The 25078-nt window shown below is 39.9% G+C and overlaps 1 protein-coding gene across 23 annotated transcripts in view; it reads right to left on the minus strand.

Annotated features, from left to right (window-relative positions):
• The window catches only part of CAMK2D (calcium/calmodulin dependent protein kinase II delta), a 254852-nt gene extending 230406 nt beyond the window's left edge, over positions 1 to 24446 (minus strand). For 10 of the 23 annotated variants that reach the window (XR_005598923.1, XR_005598925.1, XR_005598924.1 and 7 more), the window contains exons 1-2: positions 23268 to 24443; positions 21757 to 21851 (exon numbers count right to left, since the gene is read on the minus strand). Coding sequence is in view for 13 of the 23 variants with exons in the window: in XM_039539745.1 (XP_039395679.1) it covers positions 21757 to 21851; positions 23268 to 23335 (163 nt within the window). In the remaining 10 variants the exon portion in view is untranslated. Of the gene's footprint in view, positions 1 to 21756; positions 21852 to 23267 lie in introns of all 23 variants that reach the window. The other 13 variants (XR_005598928.1, XR_005598929.1, XM_039539733.1 and 10 more) reach the window with 4 other exon arrangements.
• Positions 24447 to 25078: the final 632 nt, after the last annotated feature.

The following is a 25078-nucleotide window of genomic DNA, read 5'->3' on the forward strand; positions in this document are numbered from 1 at the left end:
CACACCAAACCCATGGTACAGAGACAAATAAAGTTATTCATGGGATCTTAGCTCTGAATTTTCAAAGTTTTGTTTTCATCTCCCTCCTGCCCTCCTAAATTCAACCTTATTAATTTCCTGTGTTCCATGTTTTGTCTTTTCATGCAGTTTTTAATAAGGTTACAGCTAATAAGTTTTTTAGCAGCAGTACCATCAATCAATATATCCTTATATTTTCCCTCCTGCACCTTCTAGTAAACATGATACATAAATGAATATCTATTTAGCGTTAATTACCCTTGAAATTACTCTTGTTCCATATGTAAAATTAAATGACATTAATTGAATATCTAAAATGTCAATTACAAATTAAAGAAAAATTAATCTGACTTTATCTGTCATGCCTATGTTGTCAGTACATCTTTTTCTTTTTTTGTTTAATGCCAACAAACCCTGGTTGTTGGCAGGCAGGATTGAACTGGAGACTTCTGGAGCTTAGTACATAAGCCTCTACTGAATGAGCTAGAAGCCAAGTAGCTATTAGCTAAGACTGTGAGGCAGATTCATTTTATCTCTCTCTAAGTGGTCTCAGTGCCACTAGATGGGCCAGAACACCACACCCAGGAGGTGCATGGGTTACATTTGCACTAACTGAACATGTACTAACAACACAGGCAGTTATTTTCTGTAATTCAAACAAGGGACTATTAATCTAATTAAATATGGATGTAAACATTAAGATTCAGCAAGGTACCTAAGCACATACATAACTTAAGGCATGCAAGTATTCTCATGGATTACTCACTTTCTATAAGGTACATATATGTACTTTACATATCTTGTTGAATCAGAGCCTAAACTTTTTTAAAACAGGTTTTTACTAATTTGAACCCTGATCCTACAAAGGCACGTGCTTAATTCACTGTCAGTAGCCCCAATGAATTAAATGCTAAATTCAGATTGTGCATAAGCCTTTTCAGGATGAGGGGCTTGGACTTTCCAATTCAAAACTAATACTATGAAAGAATGAGATGCTCTTTGTGATAGGCAGGTTTGCTATATTATAACTTCTCTAAAGCTGGGGAGAGACTTTGTCCTAGTTCTTCACAGAGAAAGTCAAACTTTGCATCAGAAAACGTTGTGTAAATTAGTCATCAAATAGACTGGTGGCAGACTGGTGGGAAACACAATGACTCAAGGAATTGGAAACAGTAATTCTTTAGTCTCTAGATGACTGGTTCATACACAGTTCATGGTTTTAGTGAACAAGTATCACTCTCGCCTCAATGGCACTTGCTATTATATGTAGCTACGCCTACTTGGTGTGGCATTCTGTGCTGGCGAGGCCAGCTACAAGTGGATGAGGCTACAACTTGGTTATGAGAGCGGGGTCTTTTAGCTCACACTATTGCAGCTAATGTATTAAGATCTAGAGATCTCATGATCAATCCCCAGCATTACAAGCAGCCGCCCTTATGGGGAATTGAACTAGGAAACCTCTGAAGCTCAGGACATGCTTCCCTGGGCAGGGGAAGTATGTAAGCTATGCCTACTTGGTGTGGCACTCTATCGTTCTCTAGGGATGGGTAGGCCATCTAGAGACTGCAGCCATGGCTAACAGACCAGGGTCTTCTAGCTCCGGCAGGAGAGGCTCGTATATTAAGATCTAGCAACCCCAAGTTCAATCCCTGCTGATGATGATCCACCCAGGAGTTACTGACTACTTTTCCTTGGTTTTCCACCAGCTCTGTTGCTAACACTGATTGAATATTGTCACTTAACCTCAACACAATGCTTTGTTTCACATGCCAAATCTGTAAAAAAAAACAAAAACAAACAAAAAAACCCCCATAAATTTTAAAATTACAATAATTTTTAAAACAAAATGGAAATATCAATTTCATACTTCCTTAGCTGCAAAGACTAGAGATCAGGATTCTGGGCTCAAAGTTGGGGGAAGTGCTGGACTCTGTAACACAAGGCCCTGTGTGTTTCCTTCACCACAGAGGGCAATGTCACAAACACCTAAAACAGAAGGAGTGAAATTTCTGATACACCTTGAATTGATTCTGTCCTCGGTTGTTAAAGGTGAAACACAGAACTCTGACATCAGTTCTCGGTGGGAGCAACGTTTTTCAATTCACCTTGAAAATTAATACTTTTTAAATCACAAACTTTCTTTTTCTGCATTGCAACTACCTTCTCCTCACTCTCCCATTTAAACATCAGGAAACTAAAATGAATTACTCTAGGGAAATAACCTCCTATTTCTGATGAAACATCAGAATCAATAATTAAATGAAACACTTGGCCTCCGATTATAGTTTCCTTGTCAGAGGGCGTACAAGACAGCCATCTGCCACTGCAGTATCATTGCTTCCTCCATCTGTCCTTGGCACTGTGGTACATTACAGAGCCCAGCAGTCACTGTTCCCTCTTCTCCATAGTTCATTCTGCTGGACAATGAATGTGAATTAGACGAATTCAGAGGCAAAATTACTTGCCTTCAAGAATACTTCCAAAAACTGTGAAGTACAGAAATAGCACTGTAGGAGTTATCTTATAGGTTAAAAGCTATGCCCCTGATTCTCCAATGCGTCCGAACTGTGGATGGATGTGGTAAAGAACTGTAATTCGGGGGAGACAACTGCGGCTTCCTAATCTTTGGCCCTGGCAGAAGAGAGGGCAGAAGGGGGCCTATTCTAACTGCGGATTTGTCTATACCGGAACTTCATCGGCAAAACTTTTGTCATTCAGGGGTGTTAAAAAACCCACACCCCCGAACAACAAAAGTTTTACCGACAAAAAGCACCTCTGTGGAACAGTACTTTGTCGGCAGGTGCCCCTCCTGTCGACAAAGCTGCTGCCGCTCCTCGGGTGTGAAAGTTTCTTGTCAGCAGTAGAGCTCTCTCCTGCAGACAAATAGCAGCTTTACTGCATGCCTTTTAGAAGCACAGCTGTAGCAGCATAGCTTTGTCGCTAAAAAGTGAGTAGTACAGAAAAAGCTGTAGACCAGTGGAGGATAAGACACAGTGGGCCTCTGCTTCAACATGGCACCTTCCCTGTCCACGTCTCTCTTTTCTCCCGAAGTACCCCCTCCTTCCCTTACATACTGGGTTTGGCAGACAGCTAGCATAAAGAGCAGCTGCACAGAAAAAAGTTAATGTAAGTGACTTCTATGCTAAAAGCCTGATGCAAATACCACTGAGTCTTTCCACTGAATTCAGGGATCTTTGAATCAGACCCTAAAAGCTGGAAAATACAGCTATCCCAACACACCACCAGTGTAATACTAAAAACACTTAAATAAGAAAGTATATTTTAAGGAGTATGCCAAACAGACTCTCAAACACACAGTGACAAATCAATAAAGCTATTGGAATTACAATCATTTACTAGTACATAAATGTGAGGCAAGATATGGGACAAGGTGCGACAGGAAGAGACCATACTTGAAACAGGCTGAACAACCACCACTTTGAATTAGTAACCAATCAACTGAGAAGCTTGGTAGTACAAGAAAATATGACATATTCCTACTAAATGGCAGCACCCTCTGGTTTTCTAACTACCGGCTTTACAGCAAACAAACAAGGGTTATTGAACTAGAATTCCCAGATTTGTCTTGGTTCTGTGTTACACCAAAGAGTAAACATTCCCCCCCCGCCCCGCCCCGCCAAGGTCACCTATAAAGGTGACCTTTTCTTCTAGTTTTTTTTAAACACTGAAAATATCATCTTGACTTTCATTGTTGTTAGAGGGCTCTTTGGAAAATTAGCAATCCAGTGAGATTAGGGTATCAAAAGAGACTGAAACGAGAGCAAGTAAGAGGGGAAAGGATTTTTAGTTAAACTATTTAAAAGCGTGGGCCAGATCTTCAGCTGGTAAAAATTGGCATTGCCTACATATGCCATCTGAGAATCTGGCTCTCTTTTTTGTTTTTGTTGACATCTATTTAATTCAAACTGCTGACTTGGGAGAACTATTTTTTTGTGAAAGATTCATCCCAACACTCTCTCAATGGCTATAAAATTTTCCATCCCAATTATACAGTTCTCCAAGGAGCCATCCCAATAAAATAGAGATGACAAGGCTTAATACTCCAGTTACACAGAGTAAAACAAAAAACAAGCAAGGAATGAAACAAAAAAACCCTACTTTTAAGCCTTCTTTGCATAGTCAAAAAGGAACTAACTTTTTTCACCTCTAAAATACTTTTTTGCCCTTCTGTGGTAATCTTTTTCAAGTCTCCAAAGTCAACACTAAAGGGAGAACATTACTACCACTCAAAGCAATTTTGAGAATTTGATGACAGCTTTGACACATCCCTCTTTCCTGAGCAGCCTTTCACTTTTAAAAAAGTAAAGCATAGTCACTTATGAAAGCTTCAAGTGGGCCAGCAATGCTCATCACTCAGCAATTCATCACACGACACTGATTTGCCTAATTAAAGTCATGCTGGAGTAAGTGACGGACCATTTTGTTCAGATTTCCATAGAAAGTCTCATCAGAACATGAAAAACCTTCCTACATTGATAAGTTACAATGTACAACAACAAAAAGCCTTTATAAATACACTATTAGCAATAGATAACTTTCAAGATTAGAAAGAAAGAAAGAATGACTTGATTCTGCCTTTTGATTTGTATTCATTTGGTTTTAAGATTGACGTAACTCCTTATCACTACAAACTCATAATCAGTAGAGCAGGGATTGGCAACCTTTGGCATGCGGCTCGCCAGGGTAAGCACCCTGGTGGGCCGGGCCAGTTTGTTTACCTGCCGCGTCTGCAGGTTTGGCTGATTGTGGCTACCACTGGCCGTGGTTCACCGTCCCAGGTCAATGGGGGCTGCAGGAAGTGGCGTGGGCTGAGGGATATGCTGGCCACTGCTTCCCGCCACCCCCATTGGCCTGCAGCGGTAAACCGCGGCCAGTGAGAGCCGCGATCGGCCGAACCTGCGGACGCGGCAGGTAAACAAACTGGCCCGGCCCGTCGTGATGCTTACCCTGGTGAGCTGCATGCCAAAGATTGCCGATCCCTGCAGTAGAGTCTATCAATTTTTTTAATAAAACAATTTTCCACTAGTTACGGTGTTAAAACTGCAGGATCCGGGGTGTTACATAAAAGAAAATCTTTTACTATAAAATTTACAAAGAAAGATCTAGATTTTTATCTTCCTTCCCAACTGCCATGGAACATTCCTTCATGGTGACCTATATCCATACTGGGACCCTCTTTTCCATAATGGGACACCCCCACTTTCAATCTTCCTGGGATCCAACAAGTACCTCACTTCCATTTATCATCATGGGAGGGACTGGGTGGTCAAAACCCTATACCCAGGTTGAGAACTACATTCTATGCTATATCAAGTTAGAATGACTGACAAATTAAAATTAACCTGTCACATTTCCGATTTAATTCACAAGAGTCTGGACTCTGTGTAGGACCAATACATAATAGGGGATGGATGCGTGTAACATGAATGAACAGTGACCAGTTTGGAAAACAGTGTCATGTGTTGAAAATGTGTGTGCAATATTGGAGCTGAGCTGACTCTGAGATAGCCAAAAATCTGGATAGAATAAAAAATGTAGCAGTTTCAAATTCAGTTAAGCATTTGTGGATTCAGACAAGAAAACTGTACAACTTGTATTAGTGTATCTAGTAAAGAGACAGAGTTTCAAGAACATAGATGATATGGTGATTTATGTGGGAAGATAACTTAGATACAGCCAAAATTCTGATGTATCAGAAAAGGCTCACTCAGACCATATGCCATCATTTTTATCTTGTGACGGAGTTTTAAAGGTGTGCTGGGGAACAAGGAATGGTGACATCAGTCTCAACACAGAAACCAGGATTGTCAATTCCAAAAGCATCTTTTACAACTGTCCTAAGTGTCAGAGTTAAGATGGAGACTAGCCCCAAACTGAGAGGGTGTGTTCTAGCTCACCATGAATCATGGAAGGATTCTGCATGGGAACAACTTGGACTTCCAAATAAGTCTCTAGGAAAGGGGTTATGGCGTTAAGGTTGTCCATATTCTCCTGTAACATCATCAAAAGTCACTAAATCTGAAGGTCCAGACCAGCTGTGCACACAGAAACACTAAATCAGCCAACTAACTAATTTTAAGCATCTAAGTAACTCCAATTATTTCAGTGACTTGTGCTGAAAGTGAGGCATGTATCTAAAAACCTTGCTAAATCAGGGCCCAAGGCCCAGATTTTAAAATATATTTAGTCATTGCTGTAACATCTAACTGATTTAGGAGCATAAATCTCATTTTCAAAAGCGATTTAGGCACATAGTCAATAGGATTTAGGTTCCAAAGTGCCTAAAACACTTTTAAAAATGAAATTTGTGCTCCTAAACAAATAAGGCATTGCAACGCTGAGTGCATCAATGCCTAAATACCTTTAAAAATTTTTGACTCTAGTGTCTAGGTCATCTCTATATTAGAAGGGGTTTTGAGGATAAATAGAAAGAGTATAAGAATTAAGCTGCTGTGTACAGTTTCTTACCATAATTTCAACCTTAATTCTCTCTTTGTGGCTTTTACATCAAGAAAAAAGATTATAACTGCCCAATTAAGAACATGAAAACTATTAACATAAAACCAAAAGAAAAGGCATCAAATACAAATGCTTACATTGTGTTTTTATCAATGTAGAGTGGGATTTTGGAAGCAGATCAGAAGTGCTCAGCATTTACCTAACACCCCACTCATGAGTTTTATATTGCAGTCCATCACAGAAGTATCTGAGTACCTTCTACATAAAATCAATAGTGAAATCACTATGTCACAGATTCTCTAGTATGCCTACCTTTTTGAGAGTAAAAGCTCTGCTTGAGGTAGGTTTTTAATTTTAAAATAATTTTAATTACTTTTTTGGCTGATTAGTTAGCACTGGATGGGTAGAAGGAGGTGTCAATGTTGTGTGTTTCATTCTTACGGTGGAAATAAGAATGTGTATCATAAAAATATTTCTATAAATAAACAAATAAAATACAAAAATCAATGGGGCCTTTAGATGTTCATCAACTCTAAAACAAAAAAAAATAGGCCACACATTTTTATGCTTAACTTTAGTTTTATAATGGAACCTGGCTGAAATCTGAGCTTTATAGCTAAACCATGGCTCTATAATCTTGTTTAGGTAACTTGTATGGTCACATATTCCCTACCTGGCAACTAGTTAACTGGAGTAACATATTGAAGTTTATTCTTTATATTTAGGTCTATTGGCTGAAGACACAGAAAGTAGTGTTAGTAGGCAATATTCTATCACTGTATCATATACGTCTTACAACTGGTGAATCCAGTTTTGATATTTAAGTCTGAGAGTAACAGAATATAGTGTGGCATTACTGTATAATTATATTTAATATTAAGGGAGCCATGCTACTTTTGAATTAAAGTTTTGACTTATTTTATATCTTCCTTTTCTATTTCAATACTGGGAACAAACTATTTTCAGATGTTTTCTTTCTGCTATACAATAGTTAGTATAACGTTCTCTGCCATCCCTGCACAAATTATCTACATATCTGAATTACTCTGTGAAGGAGAATTCTTTCTATGACAATTGATGACTTAATTTATTGGAGAGAATGGCAGCCTATTTTCTAAAATCTGATGGGGGGGAGGGACGCCCATTTTTTCCAGTATTGTATTAACATTCACAATATTAAAAGCAAAAAAGTTTTACATAAATGATTGTATTTTCCTCACCAGCAAAAGAGAAGCTTCTAAACATTATCAGGAAACAATCAATTTGAATGTCCTATATGAAAACAAGACAGCATGAAATGGCAGCTATAAATGCATACCTCCCATATGTAAGTGTTTTTCCCCTGACAATTTCTAAGTTAAATAAATTGAAAAATGTTATGCTGCACAGGAATTGGTTTTCTGTTGAACACATAGTCATTTAACATTTAAAATACTTATCCATGTAAGTTGTATTCTAAAACATGATCGTAGATAGATACATGATCCCAGGCTTCAGTATACATTTATTTACTTCCTGAATCTGTTCCACTCACTATCCAATGCAAACCAAGGCCTGGACTCACAAACACTTACACATGTGTAACTTTATGCATATTAGTAGCCCCACTGAACTTTTCACATGCTTAGTTGTTGACCTATACCAGGGCTTCCAGGCTGATAACATTCCACTTTAGAAAAGATAAACAGCAAAAGAAAAAGTTCTTGACTTAGCATAGCCTGTTTCAATAAACTTTTGAACATAAGCAGCTAAACAGGTAAAATTTAAAAGCTCTGTGCACTATAAAAAAATGCAAAAAGACAGTGTAGTTGTAATATCCTCAAATCCAAAAGGCAACCATTATGTTTTCATGATGAAATGATTCCTTGTCTTTTCATGAATAAGGTGTCCTACAGTCAAAACAACATTTATTGAAGGAAATTTACTCCAGGCTTAAGGTATGTAATCTCTTGAGAAGCCTTTCTGGAAAAGGCAGAAAGCAAATCATCATATGCTGCTGTCAAAGCTAGGTATCAATCACAAAAGGTCAGTGGTACCTTAGCTGCCTTGCAGCAAATCAAGGTAATCTACACTACAGTACAAAATCTTCACTGCAATGCAGTACCACAGTAACCAAGAACTTCTCAGTGATACATTACATTTTGGTTTAGAGTACTGATAAAAATAAGATTGCTTCTTACATTGAAGGATTTGAATAAAGTCAGTCAAAAGAACAAAACTGTAAGAGAAATATTAGATTAATTAAAGACACCAAACTCAGAGCGACATCCAGTAAAAAAAACATTCCCACAAGAAATCTCCCAAAACACACAATATCTAAGCACTGGTGTGAGGTTTGATATGCAATACAAATAACTCATAGGCCTCCCTTGCCTAATTAAATCACTAACCCATCTCCTGAAGAGGTTAAAATGTAAATGAAAGCTTAGGCTTGGCAAATCCCATCAGATTGTCAAATATGGATATTATGTAGGTACTCCATCTGTTCCTGCAGTTATATGAATATGCAATATGACTGACACCACAGAACCTGCATTCATGTTGCGGAATATTACAAGTAAGCAGTTTCTAATTATAATTAAATCGGGAAAAAAAGTTTTGAAAGCATCTAAAACAGACTTCTTGCTACATATTGTTTGCTTATGAACTCCAGACATTGACAGTGCACATTTCCCATCCTTTAAGCTTTGGGATGGAATAATTTTACAGTATTCGCATACTGTGCTTACCAATTACATCAAATGGAATGATTTTGAGAGCTAAATTTCAATCTAGTCTACATCTTGGTCATAGTTAACATTTGTCTGAAAATGAATTTCCAATGCACCCTAACATTTTTGTTTTTGGATTAAAGCTAGATAGGTTAAAATTACTACTGTGCTATCTATCTGACTTCTCCCTACAGATGTAACAAAGCAGATAGATGATGGAAACAAAACCGAGAAAAAACGATGTTACAAAAAAGGAAAAGAATTATCAGCTTCCTATCTTGGTATACAAATCACTTGGGTTTTAGTCAAAGTTCAAGCCAAATTATTGTTAATTTGTCTAGAACTGATTGGCAAAAGATGCATAGACTGTGGACCCACGCTTGCTGTTGATGGGGTCCAATTTCAAAGTGACTGCACAAATATTCAGAAATTCATATCAAATGAATGAAAGAGTCTAGCTTCCCAGCAGAAGTGTCAGTATAACTTGGTGCAGTGTTATGAAAATAAAATTAAAAAAAAAATAAAATTACACCTCATATGAAGAGAAATTTCCTTTATAGTTGCCATCAAAATATCAATACTGTTACTTTTCTATTATTATTTAAAATTATTTTAATGTGATAGATTTTTTTTAATCAAACATGCCTAATACTTTAAGTTACCATCACAGTTCTCTGTGAAATACTTAATATTCATAAAAGGTAATACCGAAAGCTGAAGTTTCATAGGTTGCTTCGGACCACTAGCTAAAGCAAAGGAGATTTCTACCAAATACAAAACAGATGCACTGTTGTATGGACAGATCTCTAATGAGCTGAGCAGGCCTTCACATTCAGACAGCCTTCTATCCCTTTAAAATAATGACAAGGTAATTTCTAATCCTAATGTTGAGTTGTTTTTCCTAGTCTGATTTTAGTTGTAATTCTAACCACATTCTCTAATTTTTCTTCAAATGAAAGAGAAAATGAGTTTGAAGTTATTTTAATGTTTGCCACTAGCCAAAAACTGGCTGAACAGATGAAAAAAATTTTTTTTAAATTGGGACACTAAAGATCACAGCTGTGCAGGCACTAGCTTTTCTGCTCCGGAGACCCAAGTTCTAAGCTAGACTAAGACAACAGGTGGAAAAACAAGCTTTGTCACTATCATACAATATGAGGAGGGGCTAATTTAGCTACAACGAGTAAGGAAAAAGATCTTGGAGTCATCGTGGATAGTTCTCTGAAGATGTCCACGCAGTGTGCAGAGGCGGTCAAAAAAGCAAACAGGATGTTAGAAATCATTAAAAAGAGGACAGAGAATAAGACTGAGACTATATTATTGCCCTTATATAAATCCATGGTACGCCCACATCTCGAATACTGTGTACAGATGTGGTCTCCTCACCTCAAAAAAGATATTCTAGCACTAGAAAAGGTTCAGAAAAGGCAACTAAAATGATTAGGGGTTTGGAGAGGGTCCCATACGAGGAAAGATTAAACAGGCTAGGACTCTTCAGCTTGGAAAAGAGAAGACTAAGGGGGGATATGATAGAGGTATATAAAATCATGAGTGATGTTGAGAAAGTGGATAAGGAAAAGTTATTTACTTATTCCCATAATACAAGAACTAGGGGTCACCAAATGAAATTAATAGGCAGCAGGTTTAAAACAAAGAAAAGGAAGTTCTTCTTCACGCAGTGCACAGTCAACTTGTGGAACTCCTTACCTGAGGGGGTTGTGAAGGCTAGGACTATAACAATGTTTGAAAGGGAACTGGATAAATTCATGGTGGCTAAGTCCATAAATGGCTATTAGCCAGGATGGGTAAAGAATGGTGTCCCTAGCCTCTGTTCGTCAGAGGATGGAGATGGATGGCAGGAGAGAGATCACTTGATCATTGCCTGTTAGGTTCACTCCCTCTGGGGCACCTGGCATTGGCCACTGTCAGTAGACAGATACTGGGCTAGATGGTCTGACCCGGTACGGCCATTCTTATGTTATTTTTCTTATAAAAAACAACTACTGAACAATTCACCACGTTTGGCAGTTTCCACTCAAGAGACCACAAGACTGGAATAACAGAAGCATTACAAGTCAAGGGAAAGCTGCATGGAGGAAATATGCACAGGTCTTAACTATACTTGGCAGGAGCCAGTGCTTTCAGCCAGTATCACTTTCATGAGCACCAAATTCACTCAAATGTTAAATACGTTGCACTGGAGCTGACAACTCCTTTAGTAACTTCCAATCAAATGTAACATGAAATAGCAGAGTTACAAGTCTCATATGAAGAGGAAGACAACGCTACTGAACCTCAAACATAGGAGAATGGACAGGCAGCACTATAATGAAAAAAAAACCCAACAGTTGAAGAGTGGGTGGGACTACAGTAAAAAAAAAACCCTCTCACAAAAGGCAACATCTGCTCAGGCTGGTATTACATAAATAAAGGCTCTGGTGCACAAAACATTTCCAGTAATACTCAGATTACAGTGAGAGGAACAGATATTATATATATTCTCACACACACACACACTTACAAGAATATACAGACAGATTGGATTTATGTAGCTCTCCAATATGAAGCAGATGTTCCATTCAATTTCAAGGCACGATTAATTTAAAATAAACAGTTAAACAAAAGGGCTATCACCTTCAACATGGGGTATGTATTGTATGTTTCCCTCATCCAATAAAGTTAGGAAGTGGTTATGCTTTTCTATAATACTTTACAATCCTCAAATTTTCCTTACAAAGAATCCCACAAGTGCTAGGTAACTGCATATGAAGAATGTAGTACCCTGATGAAATAAAACCCAGCGGTACCCAGGGGCGGCTCTACAAAGTAGGCTGCCCCAAGCAGCGCGGAGCGCTGCGCCGCCCTTCCCCAGTCCCGCGGCGGGTCCCCTCTTCCCGCGGCTCCGGCATCCTGGGGAGGGCGGCATTTGGCTCCGGTGGAGCTCCCGCCGGCATGCCTGCGGCAGGTCCACCGGAGCCCGGGACGAGCGGACCTGCCGCAGTCATGCCTGCGGGAGCTCAACCGAGCTGCGGAAGACGGACCCGCCGCAGGCATGACCGCGCAGGTCCGCTGCCCCGGCTCCGGTGGACCTGCCGCAGGCATGCCGGCGGGAGCTCCACCGGGGCCAAATGCCGCCCTCCCCAGGATGCCGCCCCAAGCGGGCGCTTGGCCCGCTGGTGCCTAGAGCCGCCCCTGGCGGTACCTGTAAGATCCACTCAGATACTCTATCCTACATATCTGAGGGTGCACAAATAAAGGTAGGTAAATGATTACATTATTTTGCTTATGTTTGTCTGTGCAAATAAAATATTTGGTTTACTTTTTTTAATCTGTCAGAATCACCAGGCTGTCAAAGCAGGTGTTTTTAGATTACAGGAAGAGGTTATGTTTTCACCGTGCCCTTCAAGTCACAGTGTGTCAGAAAAGCAGCTGATGTGGGAAAGACTTGGAATATTAAGGGTGAAATAAGAGTAGTAAGAACGGCTACTACATGCCAATCATGATTGGGACAGAGTAATGTACCAATACCTCTTATCTGCACACCTAATACCTCTTATTGCCTCATTAGAGTATTGCTTTCATTTTTCATTTTCAATAAACTAGTTCATTTTAAAACCTAATCAGATGGACAATGAACAAGAATTCACTCTAGCCCTAGCAATCTATGTAACATAAGCAACTGCCTAATTTTAAATTAATAAGACAACTCACATGTTAAAGACAGACAATGTATTTAAGTACCTTACTGAACTGGGGCCTCAAATCACAATAGACATAAAATGCTGTACATTCTTTTGTATACTAAATAACTGAATAAAATAAACATACAATAAAATTGCAAATGTTTAATATTGTTCTTGTGCCCTTATTTTCACATTTTAAGACAATAATTAATGTATTAAGTACATCATTCATATGAACATATGTGTAAACACACACAAGTAATACTTTAGATACACAGAACATATTAGATGGGTTTGCAGCCTTCATATAAAAAATAATAAAAACAAGGAAAAGAGGTTTAAAAAAAGTAACAGGGAGAACACCAAGAGGCTGTGGAAGAGCAAGTAACATTGTTGCTTTGATTCCTGGTTTTCGGAATACTATTAAAAGATTACTAACAGCCCCCTTCTCAAAATAGTTACTATTGAATATCTCTTTTTATTCCTGCTTGCAGCCCTACTGAGGTCATTGGGATTATACATGTGACTGTGTGTGTGTGTGTGTGTGTGTGTGTGTGCGTGCAGTAGTAACTGTGAACAGGATTGATCACTTAATTTTTTTCTCTCTCTTAAAAGTGTTTTGTTGCATTTTAAGATTAGCTTTTGCTTTGAAATTTTATTTGAATTTAAGCAAAATACATTCAGTGAACAAATTCTCTACGAAAACAGAAGACAGGAAAAATATATTTATGTTCCAAAATCAACATGGAGATTTAGAAATTGTACAATATGGGGAATTCAAGATGAAGACCTCAGTGCCTAGGTCTCTTCCCTCTTATGTTGAGTGAATCTGAAATAACTCCAGTTACTTTGGCATAGAACCAGCTAAGTGAGAGGCCCATAGTCTACAGTGAGAGGCCCCCTCTGGCTGACTCTTTAGTGGAAGGAACCTACTCATGAGAAGATGGGTCAGACGCCCAATTCAAGCCCTAGGAGGTAATGGAATAGAATGAGAAAACAGAGATCCCAGACAATGTTCCTTCTCTCCCCAAAAAGTTCTTCAAATTTTGGGGCACATTTAATGATTTCATAAACTGGAATGGAAAAATGAGCATTTCACCCAGTCTTTATCTACCATATCTTACTTGCATCACTGATCAGTTTCAAAATATAATTCTATGATATTTTCCCCCATGACCTTATACATTTGGGGTTTAATCCTATATCCACTACAGCCAGGGCAAAGCTCCTGCTGACTTCAATGTTGCAGACCCTTTAGAAGCAATGTTTTCAAAATACCATTTCTAAACCACAGTGAAAGTTGTACGTGCCCTAGGGCACCTATATGTTTATCACATTTCCCTGGCCTGCAGGAAGAATGTTAATTCCAATATTATTAAATTTTTCCCTGCAGGGAAAGTTTTTTCAGCTGATGTGCTGATATGTTTTCCTTTTCCAGAATATATCTCCTAATAAAAACTAAAATGTCAATTTAACAGCAACAAGCTGTGGCCATACTCAGAACAAAAAATATGATTTCATATTTTTTTGTGTCCATCACTGTATAGACTTTAAAAAAAAGAAAACGATTCTTTCCTGAACACATCAGCACTCGCAATGAAAAGGAGAAAAATTCTTTTCAAAAGGAAAGGAAAATTGGCTTCATAGAAATTATATGAAATTTGCTATGGATAATTTATCTACTAGTTGCCATGAACACCCCAGTCAAATCTAGTTTTATATGTTAAAGAAATTACTACCACCCAAAATTAGTGACAGTGAATTCAGGATTTATGAGGCAATCTCAATGATGTCTGAAAAGTTCTTAAAATAATTAGTTATTTGGTAAAAACAAACTAACAAAAGAGCAGTTAACACAAAAACTTCCAAAACCCAAACAGGGCACTTTTCAGTGAAGCACATGTAAGTGTCTCTTGAAGTTGACCCTGTATACTAAAATCTCTTCAACCATATGGTAAGTACTTGGTGATGGGACTGTACAAACATTTTCCACATTCACAAGCTGTCTGAACTCACTGATATTTTAAACATTTGGAGAAGGGGAAAAATAGCACCAATTTACCTGAAGAACTGAATATTTGCAAATACATATGAAAAAAAAATTTACACTGAATTTGTAAATCACAGCGGACACAGGACTCCTATATTAACTAGTACAATATGAGGCTGTAATTAAACTAAGTCTCAGACAGAAAATAGTGAGTGACTAGGAAAACGCCAATCAGGTGTAACCGATTATCATTTCCTGTCATCCTAAAGGAAATACTGAAAGGGCAAAACATTTAATACATGAAAGAAAACATGTTACCAATCAACATATAATTAACATGAGAAACAGACCTCCACACGAAGTTACTGAAGCAAATGGTTTAGAGCCCAATTCTGTGGTCCTTGCACATACAAAACTGACATTTGCTTCACTGAGGGTTACAAGATCAGTCCCTGAGGGGTTTTGTTTGTTTGTTTGATTATAGACAACAGTATGAATAAGAGCACCATCCAGTTATGCTAAAATTACAAAGATAGAAGTCTAAATGTTATTAATTCTTGTGCTTCAGGGTTACACTGATCACCGGCTGGGGTCAGAATGAAATTTTCCCTATGGTATATAGTACTGCACTCTTGGGTGCATTATTGCAGTTTTCTGGATTCCTGCAAAACATACAGCATTGATAGAGACAAGATACGTGACTAAATGGACCACTAGTCTGTAGTGGCATAGTAATTTTTCTCTTTGCCATAAAAAAACTATGCTGAAAAATACCACCTTATATGGTCCACATTTCCATTTATCTCCCTACAGCATTTTAAACAACTTTATGGTTTGTGAAATGTTCCACATGGATAGATTTATAGATGGAACTACTCAAGCCACACAGGAAAATTCATCACAGTCTCCCAACAAAATGTTGTTCCAAAAGGGTGAGAGTGCCTCTTCAGCCTCCATGCCCATCACATGTAGTTGTAAGAATCTGCAATTGGTGTGGTTACCTGTGGCACTTCCTTGCACATGGGGACCCTTCAGTGGGTAAACTACAGGAAATATCAGTGAAGCACTTCTCTCTTTCATAAAATAGAAAGATACTGAGAGGAGTGGAGAGGGGGCCAACTGAGAAGACAATAAGTAACCAGCAGAAACCTCCAAGGATCTGATCCAAAGCCCTATGAAACTAATTGCAAGTCTCTCACTGACGTCAGTAGACTTTGGATCTGGTGACGGGTATGGAAAGAATGGAACTGATAACTCTTACGGGTTCCTGTATCTGCCCTACAAATATGTATGCTTGCCACAGATAGTTGCTCATCTTTCTGCTGCAATGACCAAAGGGTGGGGTATTTTTTGGCAATATGGACAAAGGCACACTAGGAACTGGACAGTATCATTGAGTGATCTCAGAAGGCAAGTACATTTGGTCATTACAGATCTGGTGCAAGTTCAGATGAGTGAAATGACTGCATACAATGAACAGTCCGCTGAGCACATTGATTTCTGTTCCTTTTCAATCCAATTAGAGAGAGTATGTCAAAAGTACAACGGTTGCCAAAATCTTTCATATTTTCTTATTGTCCGTGAAACACATACATTGTAATTGGAGATTAAGACCTCAGTCCTGCAATGGGATCTGCGTAGGCAGAGGATCTATTCACGGAGAGCTCATGGTAGGGTTAAAGCCACAATTCTTTCCAAAAAAAAAAAAAAGAGGTTCAAAGAAAAAATAAACGCTATTAAGTTTTGTCTTTTTTTTTTAAATAAAAAAAAGTTTGATGCATAATAGGGCAAGACTGAATAAAATAATATTTTAGAATAGCAAACTTTATTCATCCTAACTATATACCCACAAAGAGGACAGCGTCTGCAAATAAAACCAAGACTTAATAAAAAGTAATAGAATATATATAAGATGAAGCCTACTACAATGCAAAAGCAGCACAGATATACTGTTTTTTGGTACTACTTTTCCATACACTTGCCAACTCTTCCACTTTCTTTCAGGGGTCTACTTTCCTGCAGTATATTCATACTCCTAGTTTATTTAGAACGTGTTCTTCTGATACAAATGACCAACTGTTAATTTAATTCAGATTCATATTGTTAGAAAATAATCTCTTCATTCTTCATTAAAGTTTAATAACTTAAAAAAACTATAATTTGCATACAAAGCGTGACATTTTTAAATGAAAAGCGGAACTTTTGTATGTTCCTACTGAAATATTAGTTAACTAACACAAAAATTGTTCACAAAAGGTGCTTCTAAAATGAAAGGTTATACTTCTATTATTGTTTAAGAACAACAAATCAACAGAGAACCATGGAACTGATGAAATTTCTACCTGTTATCAATATTATAGCAAACCACGCATTTAAAATCAAATTCTTCATTTAAAAAAAAAACCTACTTTAAACAATAGTACTTTTTCTATTGCTATTTGGATTAGTTTGGTATGTGACCACATTCCAAATATATGTAATTTGTCATACATTTAAAACACAAACTTAATTTTGAAAATAAGAGCAGTTGAAATGCAACGTGTTGTGCAAAAGACCCCCAAACAAATGAAAAAGAACATGCAGCACTTTAAACACAAAAGAGTGTTTTTAAACTCCTTTGTAAACATTTAATTATGCAGGGAAACTATGAAGAAAGTGTAAATCCACAGACAGCTTTGTATGACCAGATCAATATTTCACATTGGGATGACTATGAATCTAAGTGTTCAAATATACTCAAAGAAAACGTACGTGGGAAAGAGCTGTTTGACTAGGCAGCACTAATTGAAACCCATAACTAAGATTATTAATACTGTTTTAAATAAACTTAGTAAAATATAATCAGTCTTGATTTTTCCATATCATTTGTTAAAATACCTTTTTTTCAATGTTTCAAGCAAAAGTCTTATGGAACACTATGTGAATTTAGTGAACTATACCAAAGAGAGCCAGTCACCAGACATGAAATTCACCTCAGCACAGAGTATGTCCAGTAACTCCTCACTTAACATTGTAGTTATGTTCCTGAAAAATGCGACTTTATGCGAAACGACGTTAAGCAAATCCAATTTCCCCATAAAAATTAAAGTAAATAGGGGAAATTAGGTACACTGCAATGAATGATTGTGAAGCTTGGTTGAGGTGGTGGAGTAAGAGAGTGGAATATTTCCCAGAGAATGCCTTGCTGCTAAATGATGAACCAGCATTCAGCTAAGCCCTCAAGGGTTAATAGGCTGTTGTTAATGTAGCCTCACACTCTGCAAGGCAGTATGAACTGAGGCAGGAGGGAGGAAACACAATAGATGCAGGGCAGTAGCTGCAAACACTTCCCTGCAAAAACTGAACATGATGATGAGCCCATGCTATCCAGCTGGAGCGCACCACTCCCTCCTCCTGACAGCATATGCATGGCTGCACAGGTGCTGACTTTCCAAAGTGCTGCGGGGTGCGTACATGAGTGAGAGAGACACATGCATTGCCCCTTTAAGTATGCTGACACCACTTCAAATACGTTGCCCTTTTAAGCAGATCACCAGTTCAGACAGCAGCAAAGAATCCTGTGGCACCTTATAGACTAACAGACATTTTGCAGCATGGGTGAATGCCCACTTGCATCCAACGAAGTGGGCATTCAGCCACGAAAGCTCATGCTGCAAAACCTCTGTTAGTCTATAAGGTGCCACAGGATTCTTTGCTGCTTTTACAGAACCAGACTAACACGGCTACCTCTCTGATACAGTTCAGACAGGAAGCAACAGCTTCCAGCCAGCTCCCTCCTTTCTGTCCTTCTCCTCCGCTTTGTGGAGAGGGAGTACAGAATGCGGGGAGGGGAGGGAGGAGGGGAGGAGGAAAGAGGAGGAGAACATCCTCATATCAGCACCCCTCTGCCCCTCTCCCCCAGCAAGCAGGAAGCTCCTGGGAGCAGCTCCAAGGCAGAGAGCAGGGCAGGAGCAGCACAGCAGTGTCGGGAGGGACAGCTGAACTACTGCTGGGCAGCTGCCGAGCCACATAATTTACAGGGAATTTAGGGGAGCTGATGGGGGAGGGGACTGCTGGCCCTCCCTGTTTCTAATCCCCTTCCAGAGAATCCTGCAAGCAGTGGACAAAGCAGGCAGCTGCCAAACGACGTTATAAGGAAGCATTGCACAACTTTAAACGAGCTTGTTCCCTAATAGATCAGCAACATAACATCAAAACAACATTAACCAGGACATTAAGTGAGGAGTTACTGTACCCTGTGCACTGGGATGAAGTTCACTTTATGAACTGCCCATTAGAATTAAACGATAGCATGCTCTGTATCATTTCATACACCAGTGAATGAAACCATGAAAATCAACGGCTCTATCTCACAATGAAAAACATGTCAAGATGTGAAAAGAATTAAATAACGGTGTGATTTCAAATAGTATCTGAACTACAATCTGTAAACCCATTATCAGTTATCCAAATTTAAATGTATCACAGTTTGATGCTATGTAACGTATAGCTTCTATATCATAAGAAATATCTGAATACTGAGAAATTGGAAGCATGCTTTTAAATAGACAACAAATGGTTAGGGTCACAAGTACATATTTGTCTAACCCGATGCATGCTTGATCATTACTGTTTCATATCCGGAGCTATTTAGCTGACAAAATACCTCAGTACACTGAGTCTGTGTAGTTATTATATGTATACTGTGTGTATGTGTAGATATATACACACACAATACAAAGCAATTTCTTATGTATGTTAATACCCTCACTATATGGACCATATCACTGCAATAGAAATGAAAGTAAAACTTCCTACTAGCAATTTTTGAAGAGTTCTGTAAACACTAGCTCTGTGAAAGTTGCCTAATCGATGACCAGACTATTTGTGCAAATTTGTACAGGCAGAGCTGGACAGTTAGCATTCTCTACCCCTATAATACTCACTTAAATCCACTGACACTATATCGTGTATTCACACGTGTATATGTAAGGAAAATGACATGCCCGCAATCTATTATTCAGATGTAAAGTTTAAATCCACAAAAGTAAAGGAACTCAGAGTTGAATTCTTGGGTACCGTGAATGCAGAAATCCAAAATCTGTGCATGATGTTACACTGCATACTGTGCTCTCAATTTCCTTGGTGAAATTCCACTTAAATTAAAAGAATACACCAAAGATGAATTTGGTCCTGTATGTGCTGCAATGTCTAGATATAATAATGGTGTAAGAACAAGTAAATGCTTCTATTTTACACATGTCCTGTGCTACTTTTAGGAGTTTACAGCAGACTCTTTAAAATTTGCTTTAATAAATGTTATAGTTTCTTCACTGTAATATACATATTTAAAATCATAATATATGTGTTACATTCAAACCATAATTAATTAACAATCCAGTGTTGATTCCATTACAGTCTCTCGTATCAAGAAGGACTTACATTTTTAAACATTTATCTGTTTTAAATGTCAATATTTGGGCTATTTTTCTTTTAAATATCCAAACTAACAGATCAACATTATCAACTGACTGAGAAAAAATAATTTAAAATCAAAACGTATTTTTAAGTAAAAAAAAAAGTTCTCAAATCACAAACTTCCATTTACTTTCCTCACCCCTCCATTAAAAAAATAAGCAAAATCCTAAAAATGAACAGACTCTTTAGAAATATGGTTTTGCAAAACTAAAAGAAGGGAAAAAATAAATCTCTCTCACGTTAAGAGCCTGAAGTCTAAGAGTTAGTGAAAAGTAAACTTTTACAGCCCTGCTACTGAGCTGAAAATAAGATTATATAACTCAAAATGCTGAATGATCCCCAGCTGTTAGAGAAGCATTAAAAAGTTACAGCTATGCCACCATAGAATTATTTTATATATTTATTAAATGAATTAATGAAATCAGAGTGCTGCTTATATACAACACTCCCCTTGTATAAAACAAACCAAGCCACAAAGGCAGGTTTACACACTGACGTTGTTTGTTTACTCATTTCTGTGCTCATCACAGTACCATAAATTCATATGAAAGTAAAGATAATGTCAACAGAGAATAATCCTTAATCCCCAACATCCTCGTACTAGCATGTTAGTGTGGATTTACCAAACAATAAATATAAGGCCTATTTTCAGCAGTCCTAACACACAGTAAATATATAGTTTCTTTAATGTAGTGTAAGTACACAAGCAGTGAATACCTATATATAGATATAGATACAGCTGTAAAATACACACTCAAATATATACCACATAAGAAAAATACAAATAAAAGGAGAAGAAAATGTGAGCATGATAGAAATAACAGTACAAATGCTTCACTTAAACATCACTACTTGGTATACAAATAGTTACTTTATAAAATGTCTACCCTATTACACTACATTTTCCTTTGAAAAATTGTATGTGCAGCAGATCAAATTTTTTCTAAAGACGTTCACTGTTAAATATGGCTTGATTAATTATGTTCATATTTAAATATAATGGAAGAATGTGATTCAATTAAGATTTGACCTATTTTTTCTTAATAAAAATTAGAGTGAGAGCATTTTCTCAAAAAATAATTAAAGAAAATGACATTCCAGGCTGTTATTCAAATCTCTCTCAAAGCTGAAAAGCAGATTTGCATCTTCAAAAAATGCTCTAGAATTTGTACATCTTTCCTTTTAGCATGGTAGAGCAGTAATCTCATATCTAAGCATTGTCAGTCAGTAAAAGATTACTTAACAACATGGAAAATCTAACCAGTATTTTAGGGAAATGGAAAATATACAAAGAAAATTTTAAATATCTACTCAGTGTGTAAATGCTTAGGTATAATACTATTTTAAGCACAAAAAAGGGGGGGGGAGAGACAATAGAGAGAGAGACACTGAAAATACTGGGTTGAAAAATACCCACCTCGAGCAGACAGCTTTTTGGTGTTGATAATTTTGGCAGCATACTCTTGTCCTGAAGGAATTTTCACACATCTTCTCACCACTGAGAACGCCCCCCTGAAAACCAATAACCAGACAAACTTCAATACAAGGGCTGTAATACTGGATAATGGTTCTAATAATTTGAGTGTTTTAACTGATTTGACTGAAACGCATAATGTCAATACAGGAGACAGGAAAATGAGCACAAAATGGCAATCGTTACTCATTCTATAGACTATAATAGTAAATTGGATTTAAAATACAAGTGAGCACAAGTCACATCATTAAACAGTTTAAATATATGTACACAGTAAATTATAAGCGATGGTATTTACACACCGGAAACATACACATTTTTACAGTTCCCTGACTCAAAAGCCTCAAATGCTCTGTGACTATCTTACAGGCAGCAAAAAAGTATGAAAAACGAAACAAAATCTGTGTAAAAAATTCACTTCCAGCTCTGTCAACATGGCGATTGTATTTAATTAAATTTAAACACTGAGCCCACTTGTGTGACTAGGAAGTAGATCTTAATGAATACAACGCTACACGGTGACATTCCTACTCCTTGCAGAAAAGGAGCATTTGAATTAGATTGCTGTTTACGACATATTCTCCATGTTTTTAATACCAAATGGTATCGCCACAAGCCTTTTCAAGTCATTTACATAACGAAATGACACAGCAATGAACTCACAAATTTAAAAAAAATCAAAGAGAAACTGGAGAGTGGGTAATAGTTAATTTCAGGTCTGAACAATACACAGCCATCAAGCTTCTTTGTAAACAATGGATCTATGGACGTTTGGGTGTATTTTCGAGTGTCAAATAAACCGCACAGCTTTTCTGATCGTGGTCATGAAAAATACAAAAGCACACCCGACTCTGGGCAGAGCATTCTCGTCTCCAACGGGTTTCTCCTACACCCTGGCTAGAATGGTGGCTATAAATCCTGAAGAGAATGATAGATACAGTGTGACATTAAGATCGAGAACAACCACCTTTCATAAATAACAAGAGGAGGGAAGGGGAGGGGGCAAGCTACATTAACGCAGGGTCGCCCTTCCTCCCTATTAAAAGTGCTGGGTGCAAAATATACTGGATGCCCAGCTGAACTTTCTGCATCAATAAACGTGGCACCTAATTGTATCAAGCATAAAACAGACAAGCATGCAAAGCAGAGAAGCAGCTGTGTCTAAAAAATATGAATGTATCATCTAGATACGTGCATAAAGGTGAATCCTCCCTCCCCCATGACAGCTCCAACTGCAGAGATCAGCAATGCACTAAGTCTCCTTTGCAAATGATCTGAGGCAACAACCAGACGGACCCCCCCCACACACTTCATTTTACACCCAAACAAAAGCCACCTCTTTGCCCAGCCTTGATGTGTCAAACCACCTCCCCTGCCCCCAACCGAAATACCCCTCCCCTCCCGTCCGGGACCCCCTCCCCCGCCCAGTGTGCAGCGGCCGGCAGGTCTCTTACTTCCCAAGCTCCTCGAAGAGCTGGTACTCGTCGGTGAATCTGGTGCAGGTAGTGGTTGAAGCCATCATGAGTCCAGGCTGCTCCTGCCGGTGCCTCGGAGCAGAGGGGCTGGGAGGAGCGGGGACGGAAAGGAGGCGAGACGGGAGCGGGGACGCGCTTCTTCTCCTCCGGACGAGTCGGTGTCACCCTCGCCGGCTTCTTTACTTCCTTACCGGATGGTTGGATGGGGCTGGTCGGGAGGGGTGGGGAGCTCCACGCCTCTCCGCCAGCTGCCTCGCCGCGCTTCCTTCGCGCACAGCTGCTCCCCCGCTCCGCTCCGCTCCGCGGCTTGTGCTTTGTTCGGACGTAAACCCCGCAGGTCAGGGGGAAACTGACAGCAAAAGGGAAACCAAAAGCAGGCGGGAGAGCGGGAAGGCGAGCGGCAGCCAAGCCAGGCGTGACTCAGACCGAGACAGCGGGCGGGGGTGGGGGGGTGGATGGCGGGAGGGAGGGAGGCGAGAACTGGGACCCAGCCGCAGCAGCCCCAGTCCAGTCCGCCTCTGCTCCGCGGCGGGGCTGTGCGGCTCCTCCGGCCGCCGCTACTGACAGCGGCAGCGCAGCGCTGAGGAGGCAGAGGGCAGGCCGCGCTGGGGGGTCTTTCTCCTCCTGCGGCAGCCGCCGCCCCCTTCTCCCTCCCTCTCCCTGTGGCACGGCTCCCTCTAGCGGCGGCCCCCCCCACACGGGGAAAGCGGGCGCGCCGGTGGCTTTCCACGGGAGACCGTCTCTGCGGCCGCCTCCTTGCTCAAACGAGCGGCCGGCCGCGGCACCCCCCTCCCTTCCCGCTTTTTTTTTGGGGGGGCGGGGGAGGGCAGCGCTCCCACCGTGGGAACCGGGCAGGTTTTGTGCACAAGCAGCGGGGAGATGGATGCATTTCTCATTGGAACAGCAACGCTCCCCCCCGCGGCAGAGGCCGGACGTGAGCCGAACCCAAACGAGCGAGCAGGGGAAGGGGCAGCGCTGCTTTGAGTGCCAGGACTGGAGTAAAGCCTGCCGCCAGCTCCCCGGCCTTGTGCCGCTCAGCCCCAGCCAGCCAGCCGAGAGGCACGTGGGTCTAGTCAGCAGCTGCGGGACGTTGTGCATGACCCCCGCCTACGGGTGACAGCTGCGCAACTGCCAGGGCACGGCTCCCCGCCGCCCACCGCCCGCGCGAGCGGCCGCAGCGCCCCCTCCCGCCCATCACTGCATCCGCCCTTCGCCGCGTTCCATTCTGTAGCGTCATAATTGACACACTCTCTGCGTGTGCTCCAGGCAGCCTCCTTCAGGCTACGGGCAGCCAAGCGAGGCGGGAAGTTTCTCGCGAGACTTCTTTTCTGGTTGGGGCGGGGCAGGAGCGAGAAGCCTCACGAGACGAGCAGCTGCTCCCTAGGGCCGGGGCGGGGGGGACGCTGAACCTGCGGGTTTAGCGCAGCGCAGAGGGAAAGCTGGTTGGTGTGTACAGGCTTCGCTTTATGCATCCGCATGGGTGGAGTGTCTATGTGCAGGGAGGCCAGGTACCCATGCACGGAGAGTTTTGTGCACATAGACACAAAGTACCTTTCCCCACTGCTGTAGTGGGGACACAAAATCACCTGGACACCTCTTTGTAGTTTTCCCAGCTCCAAAGACTCCCCACCACTGGGAATCTGGTTTATAATCTGGTGTATTGTAGACAGTGCAGGTAGCATCCATGCCTATGGTTACATTTACACAACACCCTGTTTTCAGTTGTTTATCACTTTGCCAGCCTTTAATCTTTTAATCTGAAAATTTTACATGGTAGGTTTCTGCCACAG

This window comes from Mauremys reevesii, linkage group 5 (assembly GCF_016161935.1).
Source record: "Mauremys reevesii isolate NIE-2019 linkage group 5, ASM1616193v1, whole genome shotgun sequence".
Classification (NCBI taxonomy): domain Eukaryota; kingdom Metazoa; phylum Chordata; order Testudines; family Geoemydidae; genus Mauremys; species Mauremys reevesii.